Source organism: Thermobia domestica, chromosome 12 (genome assembly GCF_964235325.1).
Source record: "Thermobia domestica chromosome 12, izTheDome1.hap1.1, whole genome shotgun sequence".
NCBI classification, from domain to species: Eukaryota; Metazoa; Arthropoda; class Insecta; order Zygentoma; family Lepismatidae; genus Thermobia; species Thermobia domestica.
The window spans coordinates 68,717,076-68,735,310 of NC_137465.1; the positions used below are offsets into that span (position 1 = coordinate 68,717,076).

The window sequence follows — 18,235 nt, forward strand, 5'->3', positions numbered from 1 at the left end:
TAATAGTATGAGAGGTATCTACTTTATGATTATTTTACAATGTTTCTCCTTTCCCTAAATATCTTTGTTTGACTCACATGACACTTTCTGATATCTATAGGATTTTCCGTATTTCTAATTTGAACAGTGTTTCCATCCAAGAAACGTTCTATGGAATAAGGGCCACTCCATTTTGGACACAAAGATTTAGTTCTCTTATCACTCAAAGAGGAAAGAAACTGAGTTTTAATCAAAATTTTATCCCCGATATTATAATTATGATCAACACGCCTTCTATCATATAATTTCTTTTTACGTTTCCACGCATTGCTCATGTTCTGAAGAGCCTTTGACCATAACTCCGGTTCACGAGTATTTAAATCTGAAGCTTTTATTTGCCATTTAACATCCAATGGATTACATACATCATAATTAAAAATTAAATCCATAGGACTACATTTTGTTTCTTCGTGAATAGCACAATTTACTGAATACTCAATTTCCCAGATTCCTTTATCCCAAGATGTTTGTTTTTGTCCAAAATATATTCTCAAAGAATTTTTTTATCGTAGACACGTATCTTTCACTCGGATTCGACGCCGCGTGATATGGTGATATACTTATGTCCCTAATTCCATTTGCATAGAGAAAATCTTTAAACTTAGCTGATGTAAACACCGAGTGATTGTCATGACCTATTGAAAACACAAAACCGTTTCTACACATTAATTTATAAAGTTTATTGATAATACTTTGACTAGAAAGGAATTTTATTGGTTCAAGAAAGACTCTTTTTGAGAATGAATCTACGACTATCAGACAATAACGTCCTGATTTACTTTCTACCATTGGGCCTATTAGGTCAATTTGCCAACACCCATTTACTATCTTCTCATACTGAGAAATCAACTTCCCTGCAGGTTTTACATTATTACTTTTATTTAACTGACATTCCTTACAAGCAGAAACATATTCCCTAATTTCCTTTTGCATCTCGGGCCACGTAAAGCGCGCACAGATCTTCCCAATAGTTTTACTTATTCCGGCATGAGATCCGGGTAAAATACTCGCGTGGAAGAACTCAATTATACTTGGAGCTAATGTTTTAGGTAAACAAATTTTATACGGATTTCTAATAGTTTTAGTTTTACGACACAATATATTGTTAATCAACTTATATCCCTCAATCACCCTTTTTGCTTTTAAATCCCTTATAATCTTATTTAATTCAGGATCATTTAACTGATGATCTCGGATAGACATATTTACATAAGGCATATTCCACAGATTAATCAAAAAATAATTTGTTACTTTATCCGCATGTGAAGGTTCTATCTCTATTTCCTCAAAGTTACTAATGTCATACAATCTCGAAATAAAATCTGCAGAGACATTCATATTAGTAGAAATTGATTTTACTTCAAAATTAAAGGAAAAGAGACGGTATAATAACGATCCATATCTTTTCACTCTTTTCATATTCCTTAAGGCCTACACTAAACCGGCGTGATCCATTCTTAGCTCAAAAGGTTTATGCAAATAAGTTCTATAACGTTCCATGGTTTCAATGGCCGCTAACATTTCTAACAAATATATAGGCTTATTGAAGTCGTATTTCTTTAGACGTCTACTATAAAAACCCACTGGAACTAAGTTATTATCATCATCATATTGTTGGATCACCCCTCCCAAACTTCTTAAAGTTGCATCACTGTTAATTACAAACTTTTTATTCAAATCAGGCAATTTTAATACAACATAATTTTCAAATAGTTCTTTTATATTATCTAACACCTTTTGTTGTTCTGGTCCCCACCTAAATACTGCAGCCGCCCTTAATCTTTCAATTGGTTCCATAACCTCATGAAATTGTGGAACAAACTTTGCATAATATTGTAAAAATGAAACTAAAGATATCAAACCCATTTTATTCTTTGGAGCGGGCAATCTTTTAATAATCTCAAGTCTAGATGGGTCCATTTTCATTTTTCCATCTTCTATAATAAAACCCAGATATGAAATTTTACGTGAAAAAAAATGTACACTTCTTAATTGATAAAGTAAGTCCTTTATCCTGTAACCTTTTTAAAACTTTTTCTAACAGAACCTTATGACTCTCTATATCTTTACTTTTACAAATTAGATCGTCCATATACCACTCTACACCTTCATCTTTTAACGGATATAACAATTCAGTTAGTATTTTTGATAACACATGACTTCCGGCAGCTAATCCAAATGGAAGTACCTTAAATTCAAACAAACCCCTATGCGTAAGAAATGCCGTCAAATGACGACAATCCTCCGTCAATGGTATTGTTAAATATGCTTTTCTTATATCAAGATGGGTATAGATTTTAGCATCTGATAATTCAGCTAAAATATCCTCAATCCGAGGTGTAAACTGTGTATTTAAACAAAGATGCCGATTCAAAGCAGAATAGTTTACGACCATACGTTTAGATCCATCGTTATTATTAACAAGAAAACAGGGAAAAGCATATTCACTATTACTAGGTTGAATTAAATCAGATTTTAACATCTCATCAATAATTTTATCGAGTTCTCTTTGAGATGCTCGTGACATGGGATATGCTTTCTTACGAATAGGAGTGTAATCATTTAAGAGAATTTTATAATTAAAATCCTTAATTTTTCCTACATTGGGTGAAAATACATTAGGAAATTTATCAAGTAACTCATTCACATACCCTTGTAATTCCGGATATTCCTCCAAGACTTCCGGATCCACTCTCAATTGACATGGATTCTCGATAGACTGCTTATTGAAACTGGTATTGGAAAAACCATTGGTCTCCACTGAGCTGGCAACACTGGACTGTCCCCTGGTCGGTTTCTGAGTAAATTCCCTAACGTGTGACTCCCGACCAACGTTTGGAGGTAACTCACCCGAAGATTCTTCCCTCAAAAATAATTTTGTTGAAATTTGGGATGGTTCTCTGCAAAACAAATCAACAACACAAGTATCTTCACGTAAATCAGGTGGGGGGTCCGTTAATGAAAAGTTCAAAGAAACCACAGAGTTCTCTAAAGGAAGGATTAACTTGTTGGTCACTAAATCGATCTTTGCCTTTAACTGCTTAAGTTCATTAATTCCCATAATAAAAACTGGTTCAAGATTTTCCACCAAAAAAACTTTAATCGATACACTCGATTCTTTAATTTAATGGGAATCCTCACACATTGTTCTAGAGTTAACTTCTGTTTATCTATTCCTACTCCTGTAAACTTTTCATTAAACACTTGCACAGGATATTTTAAATTTTGATTCCACCTATCAAAGTTTTGTTTATCAATAAGCGAAGCTGAAGAACACGTGTCTAGTCCCCCTCGCCTACGAGTTCCTAGCACAAAAGCATCGACAAAAGCTGCAATTAGTTTTCTTGAAGTATTATTTTCTATTGTTCCATCTTTTTTTTTAATATTCACTGTATTTCTATCAACAAAGTTTCGGGGTACTGTTCCTCCCTCTCCATGAACTTGTCTCAAAGTACTAAAGTTCTTAATACTTTCATTATTAGCAGGTGACGAACTAAAAATGTTTAAGTTCGCATTTTCTACACCATTCCGAGACACTGAAACTCGATTCCCTTTAAAATTACCACTATGCATTAAATTACTCACTGGTCTAGATGCATAATGCTTTGTTTTTACGTTGTTAATTTGAGAAACTTCACTATAAACACCATCACTCACATTAGGGTGTCCATGTTCAATATTATCTACCGGGATTCGAAGTTCGGACCTCTCCATAGGAAGCGTATACTGCTGCCGATCACTCTTAGCTGCAAAGCGTCTCTTATTCCTCCTATCACTATTCATAAACTGATTATTGAAAGAATTTGAAACACCCGCACCATTAGAAGATTGAACACCGGACCCAAGTTCCTGATTCAGAGCCCCTGACCGGTCACTATTCCCTGCAAAGCGTCTTTCCATATTCATCCCCATGTTCACTTTCAACAACTTTTTATTAAGCAAATATTGTTTATTAGCAGTACAATTGGCTACTCGGTGCAGTCCACCACAAAAATAACAGGAAACCTGTTTACGCTCTTCACCTCCTCTACTTGAAACCTTGGTTAATGCACTGTATACCTCCAAATTCCTTTGATGTAAGTCATATTGATTTAATTCACTCAACAACTCGTCTAATGACGTAGGGTAACGATACTTATATATGTCATGTTTTAAGTGGGGATTCATTCCTTCCATAATGATTTTTATAACTTCTTTACTATTCCCATAATTTATAGGGATCCATAGCAAACAATATACGAGTCTATTATTTTGTTTACATAATCTAATAAATTCTCTTCTGGTTTTTGCATAACCTTAATATATTTATTTATAATGGCTCGCTTACCTAATGGTGTCATGTATTTTTGAAACAAATGACTTGTAATTTGTGACCATTCGATAGTCATTTCATATAAGGAAATTAATTCTTGATTTAATCTACCTTGCGCTTTTCCTAACGCAGCAATTAGAACGGTTTCTACTGGAAATAATTTCAATTTAATAATACCATAGACTACACTCATAAATTGAAAAAGTTTTACATCATCTGATCCGTCTACTACAGGAATTCTACGTACGTGTTCATTAAACAAATTACAAGAAGCATTAACCGTTAATTTCTCCATATTAAAATTAAAAGGCACAAAACTATTCAGTAAACGTACGTTCTGAGGTTCATTGCGCATAATTTCAACTTTATTTTTATCGCAAAATGGATTTGTGCTTTTCTTTTCTTTCGCAATCATCTCCTCAGCTGATTGATCAAGGTCAATAAAGGGATTCAGGGAGCTACGACTACTTGTTGTCGACACACACAAAGGTTCCAACTCGTCCCTCAACATTCCGCTGCTATCAGTAAAGTCAGAACACACACCTGTTGAAGACAGGTCACTTACATTATCAGCAGTGAACGACGATAAATGTTGCCTACCTGATTCTGCTTCCCCGTCCAAATACGACAAATCCCAACCTTGACCTACATTAGGCGGAATAAATACTCCCCTTTCTCCTCCTACAAACCCATTTAATACTAGCTGACCAGGCCTTCCCGCAGGATTTTCCATATTTATGAATAATGAAGAAATAAAAGTTAATGCTATAATATACAAAAATATTCCCCCCCAGAAAAATATTTCTGCCTAATAGCGACTGCACACTTACAAGCATTTGTTTCGTACAGTGGCTCACAAAAGTATTCGGACACATGGAAAAGAAATTAAATTACCTTCAATATATAAAGGAAATAAATTTAATTGCTGCTATTAAGTATGTCAGATACAGAAGTACATGTCAGAGATTACATAATCAAAAAAAGTTGTCGTTGTAACTAAACAAAGAAAAGATTTTATTAACTTTGAAGATAGAGAAATGAAAATATCACGCAACAAAACTATTCGGACACTTTGCTCAGGAAATAATAATATTAACAATAAAACAATGAAACCAAAAGTTAGTACCTTGTGGCCTTGCCTTTCTTATCAAGAACTCCCTGTAGTCTAATTGGCATGCTTTGAACCAGTTTTCTGGTGTGTTCAGGAGAGATTTTCCTCCACTCTTCTCGTAATCTCTCTCTCAGATATTTCTTAGACTTTATGGGCGTCTTTCGTACCTCATTCTCCAACTTATCCCACAGATTTTCTATGACTTTCAAGTCAGGCGATTGGGGAGGTGGATGGAGCCCTTTTGGACAGTTGTATAAAAGCCAAAGCTGCACAACATGAGATATGTGCTTTCGGTCGTTATCTTGGTAGAACATAAGGGTATTGATTAAGCCAAGTTTTTCTGCACTTTTCTTCAAATTGTCTTTCAAGATGCGAAGATAGACATTTTTATTCATTGTCTCATCAATAAACACTAACTAACCTACACCATTGGCGGACATACAGCCCCACACCATGATGTGTCTACCACAGTGCTTCATAGTAGCTTGTATATTACTTTCCAGAAGCTACTCATTTGGTTTTCACCACACCATAATTCTCCCATTTGATCCACATATATTGAATTTCGATTCATCTGCAAAAATTACTCGATTCCATCATTCTTCGTCTTTTTCTATATGTTGTCTAGCAAATACTTCTCTTTTCCTTTAGTTTGCCTTACTTATATACGGCTTTTTTCTCGTGACGCGGCCATGAAAATTTGCCCTTCTCAATATTCTACGAATAGGTTCTACACTCGCTTGCTTCCTTAACTCTGTTTGCAGTGTGCAGTTATATTCGGAGCACTTAGACGAGGATTCTTCTTCACTTTTCTCACTATGAATTGTTCTTCTCTGGGGGGAAAACTTTCTTGGGCGTCCTCCCGCGGGACACAGTTCGAGCCTATCTTCTTTACTGAACCGTTTGACTATATCGAACACCGTACTTTTCTTCATTTGTAGCATTTCCGCAATTTGACGGCAACTCTTGCCCTTTGCGTGGTGGTAGACAATCAGCTGGCGCTGATCGAACGTGCTGTTCTTGCCTCTCCGTCCCATAGAGCATGCTAGAATTGCTTTCTTCAATACACATATACAAAGATTAAGTTCTGGACGTTGTTTCTGAAACTTTACAGTAACTATTTACGCCCTCTTTCTGCATTACAAAGTACTATTATTGTGTTACCAGTAATCGCTGTCCGAATAGTTTTGTGGTGTCATATTTTCGTTTCTTTATGTTTGGTCTTACTACTGTAGTAACTTTTATTTTTGTGCTAAAATGAAGTGTTTTGTGCTTTTCTGTCGCCTAACATATATTTCTTTATATTTCATACTTCAACTCACTAATTGCATTTATATCTTTCACAGTATCAACATTTATGCATGGAATTTCTATGTGTCCGAATAGTTTTGTGAGTCACTGTACAAGAAATCCGATTTTACCATATAGCCTTATTCCCATCCAAAATTGAAACTTTTTTTTTTTTTTTGCTACAAAAAGAATGCGGATATATTTAACAACTCCAACAAGAAACCTACAAAGTAACAAACAAACAAATGTATATACATGTATTATGTTGTACGTTCCCTCCTATAGTCTCAAGAAAACTGATTTTACTCCAGCACTTTAAACCTATCAAGTATGTAAGGCATGTACCGTAACTAATTTCAACAACTTTTTTTTTATTATTATTATTATTTAAGATTCGATTGCTACTGTTTGTAACGTGCCTTAGGTATGGCTCCGTCGTGGGCTACCGGCCGTTAATGACCAGGACAAATATCTATAAAGGGAAACATGCCCTACAATAAGAATTGTTAAATGAGGGAAATTATGCGAGATCCCCCTAATGCAAATCTTAACTATTTTTTTTTATATGAATTCTCATCTATAGAATTTCTGCGTATTTCAGCTTAGCAAAACAAAAAAAAAATGATATAAATAATCAGAAAGATGCTATTAGGATATTGAAATAAAAGGTTATATATGTGAATTGAAAACTTTATAACAATAATTCAGTCAAGCAATCTCTACTTTCAATGGATTTGAACAAGAATAGTAGTTTCTACATATGTAAATTTATATCCTGATATATTTATTTTTATACTAGATGAAACTGTTTTTACTGTAAGTATATTTAAGGAGTCTAATAGAGTAGCAGCATCTACCCTACCACAATTCCATATCATTAATTTTCTAAAAAAAATTATATTCAAAATTGTTTTAATAACACACCGTTCTATAATTCAAATAGATATAAAATATATTTAGTACTAATTAATGTAATACCTTAAATCAGAGAATATAACAAATTAGTATAACAACTCACCCATTTACAAAAGTGATATCTAATTCCATTCACTCCCGATTTAAGTAAGTGGGTGTCACAGTACAGAACTTTTCATCCACACAATATCACCAAACCGAAATAACACTATTCAGAAATTAGATACCAATACTTTAGAAAATATCTGAATATAAATTTCTTTTTCAGGAATAAACGGTAAAATTCACTAATTCTGAAACGCGTGATATATATAATAACCTTATCCACAGTTGAATATAGTAGAACAGATAGTGCCCACTTGCACAGTAGCAATCGAATGGCTAAGCCATCCTCCTCAAGCACCGTCGTAGGTACGCAATTCACAACTTTCCGCCAGAGGCGCTAAAAAAAATTACATCTTTATTTCGGGTTGCATACTCGTCAGGCAATACACTCCAAGATTTTTTTTTTTTTAAAGTGTGGATAAAATTTCCGCACGTAACAATCATGAGCGCAGAAAGTGTTCGTAAACCTACGCTATTGAAACGAGAGTGCCTTTGAAAAAGAAACAGAAAATTTAAGAAGGGTAATACACACAATATGAATAATGAAAACTAAACTTTATGAATATATCAATAAAGAAGCACAAAGACAAGTGCAATGTTTAGAAAGTAAACGAACTCCATAGAAAGTTTGTAGAGTAGATGCAAAAAGTGATCGTACAACTGATGTAAGAATACGAAACAAAGACATCACAACTGGGATTCAGTAGTATTCACCTCAGTATACAACTCTGTATAGCAGTGACGAGTGACAGAGTGAGTTTAGTTGCGAATAGGAGTGAAACAACTGCACGGTGGGCTGTCAAAATAAGGAGCAACCGAACAGAAACAAGTGAAGAGACAAGGAAAGTTATTATTAAATTGGATAAGAAGGGTAAGTCTTTGAGAGAGATAGCAAAGCTTGTAGACAGGCCTCGTTCAACAGTACAAACAATAATTGCGAGGTATAATGTTTCTGACACTGTGCAAAGCAAAAAGGGAACTGGAAGACCAAGAGTGTTGAGTGAATAAGACAAACGTTATATCATTACGGAAATAAAAAAGGTTCCGAAAAGTAGTGCTGTGTAGTTGGCAACGGATTTGGAAACACGCGGTAGCCAGTACAGCGCGGAATATTTCTAGAGAGAGTGGGTATCATGGTTGGGTAGCCAGGAAAATGTTGTGGTTGAACAAGACAAATCGTATAAAGAGACTAAAGTTTGCAAAAGAGTATAGAGATAAGGGATTTGGTTTCTGGAATAGGGAAATATTTTCGGACGAAAGTACATTTCATCTTTCCGGATCCAATGGGAGGATTATGATATGGTTCAAGGTAAATTCAGAAATGAATCCTCGAAATCTCGTCCCTACAGTAAAACACGGAGGAGGGTCCGTGCTCGTGTGGGGTTGTATGAGTGCCTCAGGAATGGGTCGTGTCCACTTTATCGATGGAGTGATGGACCACAAAGAACATATATGGTCTGTTCTGGTGACAAGAATCAGAAGACACAACTTCTCTACTAAAGAAGGCCTGAATAAAGCTATTCAAGAAGAATGGGACTTAATCAGTTCCGAAAATACAGAACATTGGTGAAATCAATGCCAGGAAGACCACAGGCAATCATTAACGCACAGGGTAATCCTACAAAATATTAAAATAACGTAATATACTTTATCAACATTAGTTCAAGCATAAGTGTACGGTGACTTTTTGCGCTTACAAGATAGGAATTCTCTCTTTTCGTTTGAACAAAACAGTGATTGTGTTTGTTTGTCCTTTCTCTTGTATATATAAATAAAATGTATGAATGTGTAGTCTTAATTCTGGATTTATATATATTTTGCACCTCCCGTTCTCATGCTAGCTGTTTTCAATGCAAAGTATACACGGAATACGAAGACTTTCTGCGCTCACTGTAGATGTTCTAGAAACTTTCAATTGTTAAAATAATAATAATAATAATAATAATAATAATAATAATAATAATAATAATAATAATAATAATAATAATAATAATAATAATAATAATAATAATAATTATTATTATTATTATTATTATTATTATTATTATTATTATTATTATTATTATTATTATTATTATTATTATTATTATTATTATTATATATTTTCTCTATATTCAGTCCATCCTTGACCGATTTCAACCAGAACCAATGGGGATGATTGATGTCCTAAAGAAAACATTAACTGTGCTTTATCAAAATCGAATAACTTTTATGTAGTATATTCTGAAAAATTGTTTTGCATTATTACATGCAAGCTTACAACATAGATTAGATTTTTACTTAATCATTGCTGGTCCAAGATTAACATAAGTGCCACAAATGAACTTTACTCATGGTACTTGAGAAATATTTCAGTAAGAAATATGAAAATATTTATTGTTATTTTAGAAATGCTAATTGCCATCATGTGTCAATTTCTAAATCACTTAAGTTTATTCCTTTGTTTCACATTATCTTCCAAGGTGACAAAATTCTTTTTCCATTATTATCTTGGTCCAATATGATACAAACCACTTTCCCAAGTATTTGTCAATTTCATTCACAACATTCTCCATTTCTGACAATCTTATCACTAAATACCTGTGTTATTTCAGTTCTTACTATTGTTGCAATTAGCTTCTGTTTGTTGGAGTGAATCAGTGTTCTATATGAAGGTGAAGAATGTAAATTGTGAGTGAAAAGTATGAAAAAAATATCTTCTGAAAAGAAACAAGAGTAGTAAACTGAACATTTGTGGGACGAGTGACCCTTTGTTTCTGAACAAGATAAGTGAAGTAGAACATAATACCATTATACAAGGTGGCCCAAAAGTAGGTACACACCCCTTCATGGGTCAAGTATAGCATTCTAGTTTGTGAGTTCATTTGTTTCGGCTATTCCGAGCTTCAGGTATTAAAAAGGTTTTAAGAACAAGTAATAAAGATACTAAATCTACCTGCGGGGAAACAACAAGAAATGATATAAAATGCAATGAGCTGATCAGTACGGTACTGTATACCTACTTTTGGGTCATGTATACAATGACACGGATTCTGTAAGTCTAAGTGATAATACATCTGTAGAAGAAAAATTAATTATTCCCGAATCAAGATCAGAATTAGTTTTTACACTACTGCACATAATAAATATCCAACAGAGTTTGTAGCCAAATGAGGGATAAGTATGTATCTGAACCGCCTCAACGGAGACGTCGCTATACACAGAACATTGTTTGGGAACATTCCGGTTTGCGTCCTTAAGGAAAAGAAACAGTATTATGGATTCGTTTCTGCAGTATTTACTCCAGATATGGTCAGAAGTATAGTACAGCACACTAATAAATATCATGAATGAAAAGGTGTAAATATAACTAATAATGTAAAATTAAAATCGTTGTTCAACTTTTTAAACTTATGGCAGCTAATGATATAAACCTAGGTTTTCATGAGCTATAGTCAAAAATGTTTAAAAGAGCTGTCCATTTAGCAACAATGAGTCGAAATAGATTCCACAAACTCGTAAAAATTATACTATTCGATGACAAAAATATTGGAGAAGATCGCAGGATGACAGGTAAACTTCTTGCTCTTAGAGAAGTGTTTGAAATATCATGACGCATTATTTTATATGCAATATAGGTTAAACAATACATATATAACCGAAATATACTGAATATGAAAAAGTCCTTCTATTCTAAGTTTGATTTTGATTTGAGTTGAGTTTAGCGTCCCTTTCAGCAGTGGGGCTATATGAGGCGTGAAATTACTGATCAACATGTGACGCGAACCACATAAGTTCACGCCAGGAATCGAACCGGGATTTACCACGCCAAATATGCGTACGCTAATCGCTTAACCATCAGGGAGCTCCGCAATATAGAGCTGTAGTGCGAAAGGGATATGCATACGCTCTGAATACTATCAGATAGTTTTTCTTCATAAGTTTGCTAGTTATGTCAATCGATGCAATGAAAATGCCATTTTAATATTCTATTTTTATTCATTTACAACAAATTCCAAAAACAATATTTTATTTTAAAAACCGAGTAATTAATCCATTTTCACCCAACTAAATAGAGAATTACTTATTTCCAGAACAGTCTTTTCATTACAACTTAAATTTACTTAAAAATCACTTTCGAAGTTATGTTGATCTGCTTACTATGGAAATAAACTTATTTTACTTTCCCTTGGATTTTAGTTTGGGTTTCGATGGCCGAGCATGCATCCTGAAGACCTTATGTGAAATCGCTCAAAAATCAACGGAAGAAGGCACACTTGTAGAAGAACTTGTGAAAGCAGTTTTTACGTAAGTAAAAAATTATAATAAAACACTACCGATTGACCCATTTAGAACCAACCCTGTCCAGTCTTTCCTAAGCATAGTTACTTTTACTCTGGTTTTCAGTATTGTTGTTGCTTGCGTCATGAAAATACAGTAGAATCTCAGCCGTCGAAGGGTGTCCCGGTAACCTGTTCTCTGATTCTAGTGTAATAGATTTTCCTTTAGCGAGTAACTTTTAGCTTTCTTTGTTATCATACAAAGATATCCTAATTTTGGTCTCAAACTTTTATAAACTAATTCGATGAACAAGTTTCGAATAGTTTTCTTTTAAATAATGGCAATTATATGAAATTGAATAAAGTGTTTACTTTCACAAGTATATGCTAAAGCGTATAAAGTTCAATGCAAGTTACTAGTCATAAATTGAAATAAGCAGATAAAAATATTATCATTAAATCTGGGACAGAAGATTTTACAATCGATATGTGAAAAATATTTTTTCGAAACACACAAAGAAAATTAAACTATTTAACGGAAGCCACTAGTTCCATTGTGTTTCGTTTTAGCTCTATTACATATTCTACAGAATATTAAAGTTAAATTTATCCAATAAAATGTTCATTCCACGAACAACTGACATTATTAACATCCCTGATTATTTAAATCCACTTTTAAAGAACATGTTTTAAACGAAGAAGTGAAAAGGCAATCAATTATAAGAAATTCCATTAAAATATTTTGTTTTCCGTAATAGTGTTGAAGAAATTAAAATTAAAATATGTAGAGACACGTGTACGTATTCATACAAATCCACCACACATGTTACGAACGATTGTAAAATAGATTAAATATGTAACCTGCCTTGGGTCGTTCCAAGATGGACACCAAGACAGGTTCGGGTTCAAAGTTTTATTGAATTGTCAGAAAGGAGGACAATTGAACTTATAAGTTTAAAATATATAATTAATTTAGGATTAAAGTGAAACATTCCTAAGCAAATGAATTATTGAACAATTTATATTATGACATAGCATCGGAGAAGGCCAAATATTAAATGATGTGTGCGATATAATAATTCCTAAATCGTTTACGAATAAAATGATTTGCGTCCTTAATAAAGCTAATCTTTGCTTACGATTCGGTTTTGGTTTTATTAATTTTTATTTTGGTTTATTTCTTTGAACACCAAGACATTGTAGTTGAAAATCTTAACTGATCTTTCTTGTTAACACTTACTTGGATTGCTTGTTAGCGTTCACTATAATGTGATAATGAGCATGTAATACATTTTATCTCCAGCAGTTAAAATAATTCATACTAATAAGATTCATCACCTGTAAAACTAACTCTTGATTTTACTTCTCCTTGACATTAAGAGAGAGTATCTTGCTATTTTTTTTCCTTCCATTGGTTGTGTAGAGGGTTGTATTCTAACTCTATTGTGATTATCCTTATTTGATCGGATATTTGAAATGCAGTGAAACTTCTTAATCCATTGGATTTTTGTTTACTTGGCTTCGAAACCGGATCTCCTATCTGGAGAAACTCTGGTAAATTCTGTGTAGAACTGTAACTTTACTCACACGAACTGGTTTTAGCTATCAATAACATTCACATTCAAGGCAGTAGGGAATAGCAAGCTGTCTTTTGTCAGTTTAAAAAACTGCCCCTTGTATTCTTTATGTCCAAGTATTTAACAAGACTAAATAGTCCTCCTCTCCCATTCTAAATTCCAGTAGATTGTCGCAAGAACTTCGGAGAGTATACTAAGAGTCGGTTTCGTGGAAAGGAGATGCACAGGATTGTTGACTTGAAAATGATATGTCTAACTGAATGATTAAATGACACATGAGTCCCTTTGCTAATTACTGAGCATACATTTAAAGCCAATCAAATATACTTGCTAGGATGACCTAGGGAATACCGTTACCATTGAGTCATTGTTTTTGACCTCTTCCTCTGTGTAGATTTATTTTTGAAATAAAACAAAATAAAAAGTACAAAATCTTATGGAATGTAAGCTAAGGTTTACATACGTTTTATTCTCTATATCTCTGCTCATGTCTTCTCATTTAGACTTAACAAAGATTTATTATTAGTGATGTATAGTCAGTTTACAATATTGTTTAGTGGAATCCCATGGTATCATATTTTATTTGTGTTAAGAACAGTTTTTTTCTCGCAAGACATATTTATTTTCACATGAATATTAACTTACATGTTAGTCTTATATATGAAAAATAGTACAGGCAGATAAATTTCTTCTCATATTATGTGTACCAATTTATTAACTGCACACAAAGCACAACCACATTTGGTAATATAGTAACATTTCCATTCAACATGTATATTATATTTTATAATGTAACTGTCTAAAAACATTTCCAGAAAATACGGTTCTGGATTCGGACACTAATACAGAATTCTGAACATTAACACTCGTAATATTAATGTTATATTTCGTTGACGTTAATAAGAAAAGGAGTTATCGAAAATTTAGAAAGTAAGAATCGCAATAACAAAACTATTTGTTTCTTTGTGAAATATTTCTTTCAGTCCAGAGTAGTCGAAAACGCTGGTATGTTCTGTATTCAACTCTGTAACTGCAAGATCCTGACCACTAGATAAACTTATGACGTACTCAGGTCATAGCATTAGCTATCACTTTAGTTTATCTGTTGCACGTTAGTATTAATGCAATTGTAAGTATCCATGAATAATCACGAAAATCGCACTCAGAAAAAGCAGCAAGAAAGATAACGTATATAATACGTAAATACATATTATATCCATACTGTTTTGATTGATGCATTTGAACAATATATGGACTAAAATTTGAAACGATACGTGTATTGTGAGGAAACTTTGGAACACTGGCAACTTATTCATTTACTGCTTTAATTCTCCTTGTCTCTGAGCAGCAACAGCACGGGAAATAGTAAAGAATTATGCAGTTTTCAGTGGTATCGAATAATTGTTATGAAAGTTACAAAGTAAAATTATTTTATCACATTATGCATATTGCAAACTACCAATATGGAGTTGATTTTATGTCTTTTTTAACTCTTGTTGAAGGATTTCCCAAGTCTGGAAGGAAGTACATGTAATTCTTCACTGAAATCGAATACGGAAGTTACTTTCTAAGAGACAGATAGGCAAAGAGATAAGACACACAACTGCGTGTTTAATTGTGTGATAGAGGTTCGTTTACAGTCACTTGAATAACGGTCTAGAAAACACTTCGAGTCGACTCTATACAAGTTTCACAGTATTTGTATTAGTATATGATGATTGCTATGTTGTTCTACTGTACACAATTTTTAATGTAGTATATTTCATAAAACTATTCTATCAGGCCTTGTTTCCATATTGTCAAATTTAAACACAGCAACACACTGAGCAAGGCTATGTGATAAAACTATATAAAAGACAATCACGTAACAGTTTCAACATGTTAGTTGTGTCTTCATCAGATTTCCATTCCTGATAAAGACCCAGCGAGTGTGTTGATTGTGTTTTTATTTTTATCACATGGCCTTGCTCGGAGTGTTGTGTTCAGATTGACAATATATTTCACTTTCTCTGTGATAACATGCGAAGAAATTAGCATAAAGAGTTACTCGTAGGGTTTAAATTGTAAATAAAATACAACTTGTCACATAAATACATTTATTTAATCTTAATTTTAGTATAATTTAACTGTATTGAGATTAGCATTAAAGTACTTTTACAATTTTAATAGGTAACCTAATAAAGAAATATGTTAAAGAATGTACCAGCCGAAAATTAGGGCTGTCGAATCCAGAGTAACTCTGATCATTGTAAACATTGTTTATGCTAAGATCCAAGTACGTCATGCATTGGGCGGCACTTCATGCACAGAGTGTGATACAGCGGTCTTGGTGCAATGTATTTGTAAGCCCAAAAGCACCTTTACACTAATATTTCTCAACGAATTTCGATCAAATATTTTTATCCATTGTGCAACCGAATGCCATTTCCAACTACAGTATGTTCTTAATATACTGTAGAAAAGTTGTTATAAGGAAATCGTGTCGATCATGTCACTCAGTACATTATTGCCACATATTGGCAGTAACCCTTATCCCTATTGAGCAGATTACAAAACTAAAGCGTAAGTGATAACTGTGTAAACCAAACTTAGAGCAGAGTTGAAAAGGGTTCAATTATCTCCATGACGTTGCATTACACATATTCTTTTTCTCTAAATTGGTAAGCTTCTGAAGAAACGGATATGCAGTATCATAGGGATTCACAGTATTTTCGGTTTCTGAAATAACTGCTTCATTTATTTTCATTTCGCTTAATGAGAAATTTTATCACATTCAGTTCCATGTAAACGTTAGTGCGGTAGTAAACATTTTAATTAAACAGATGTCTACTAATGATACGCTATGTAACGTAAGGACTGATCTTTTACATTTTTTCCTTTTTCAGAATTCCTCCACCGGACAAAAGACAATCAAAGGAAATGAGTATTTATGATAAAGCACAACAACACGGAAAGAAAGGAATAGATTGTTACGAATTGTTTCCACAATGTCAATTCTCATTTTTGGATATGCTACTTTATAGACAATAAAGTCGAGATCTGGACGCTTAACTTTTTCATGTATAAATATTTCAACAATTTTGTATGTTTCTAAATAAAAGACAATTAATAAAATTGTTATTTTTTTTAAATGAGTATATATGAATGGTTCAAAACCAGATCAGGATAACCCTATCTACTGTCGAATTCAGATAAGACTGCATCGAGATTAGTTCTAAGTTCTCCATTCTCATTTTCAGCTATAGAAGTTCCACATCTAGAAAAACGTTTCGCGTGATTAATCTTTCTTTATAACAAGTCTTGACTGACAGATTAATTGATCAACGTCAAGGACAAACTACTTAAGCTAGAAACTTGAAATTTGGACAGGACATAGGATTTGTAATGTAAAGTCTCAGTAGGTTAAATTTTTTTAAAAAATTCGATGGCTTAGGGGGGCGAAAGAGGGATGACAATTTTAATCTTAAAATATCCATATGTGTGAATCTCTGGATGATAGAGACGTGAAATTTGGTATTTGGACTTCTCTTTAAAATAATTAGACATGTGTTTCACAGTTTTTTATATTTGACCTAGAAAGGGACACAAAAAAGGGGTTGCAATTGTTATAATTGGATGGCCATATCTCGAAGTACGTTAAGGTTAAAGACATGATATGTGGTATTTAGGCTTCAAATTTAAAATAATTAAAGGCGTGTTTCAGCGTTTTTTGATGTTTTCCTTAGAAGGGAAAAAGAAAAAAAGGTAGAAGTTGTAATTGTTATAGTAACAGTCATATTTTAAAATCCCTTGAGAATAGAGACATGGAGATTAAAGAAGTGTTTCAGAGCTGTTTGAAGTTGCCCCCCCCCCCCCGCTTTCAAATTTCGACTCAATTGTTTATCGTTTGTTATTGATTGTTCTGAAAAAACAAATCGTTTGCTTCGAAACTCGTAAGCAGATATTTACAAAATGAAGTTGGAAGACCAACTTCACACTGGCCCCATACTTTCATATTTTGATTCGAAATCGAAGCCAATCATTTGTTTTTCCGTTTATTACTGATTGTTTTCAAGAAAAAATCATTTGTTTCGAAAATAAAAACAAAACTTCATAGAATAAATTTTGGATCTGGTCAAATTCACCTGTCCATTTATTAATAAATTTCGATTCAAGAAGGAAATTAATCGTTTAATATGGGTCTGTTGTTCATTACTTTTAAGAATAGTAGTTTGTTTGCAAAAACATAAGGACATTTTTCCGAAATAAAAGTTGATTTATGTGGTTTGTTTCTCGTTCGTTGTTGATTGTTTAAAAAAATAACTTGTTTCGAAAAACAAAAAGACAAATTTAGTGGCTATCCCTGGCTAACTTCACACTGGTTTTCTACTTACAGATTTTGATCAACACTCAATCCAATCGTTTGTTTTCCGTTTCTTATTGATTGGTTTGAAGAGAAAATAATTTGTTTCGAAAAAAAAATGTTGAGTCATTTATGTAAATAAATTTGGGTGTGCCAGTTCACACTGGTCTTCCAAATCACAAGTTTCAATTCAATACCAAAATCAATAATTTATTTTTCGTTTGTTATCGATTATTTTGAAGAAAATCGAAAAGCATTAAAAATATTTTGATAATAAAGTTGGTG

General features: G+C 33.2%; 1 protein-coding gene across 1 annotated transcript in view; it reads left to right on the forward strand.

The window, feature by feature from the left end:
- The window catches only part of LOC145665723 (uncharacterized), a 50,316-nt gene extending 33,668 nt beyond the window's left edge, over nt 1-16,648 (forward strand). The window contains exons 3-4 of the mRNA XM_081732868.1: nt 11,952-12,059; nt 16,494-16,648. Coding sequence (XP_081588994.1) covers nt 11,952-12,059; nt 16,494-16,638 — 253 coding nt within the window. The 3' untranslated portion in view covers nt 16,639-16,648. The remainder of the gene's footprint in view (nt 1-11,951; nt 12,060-16,493) is intronic.
- The last annotated feature ends 1,587 nt before the right edge of the window (nt 16,649-18,235 follow it).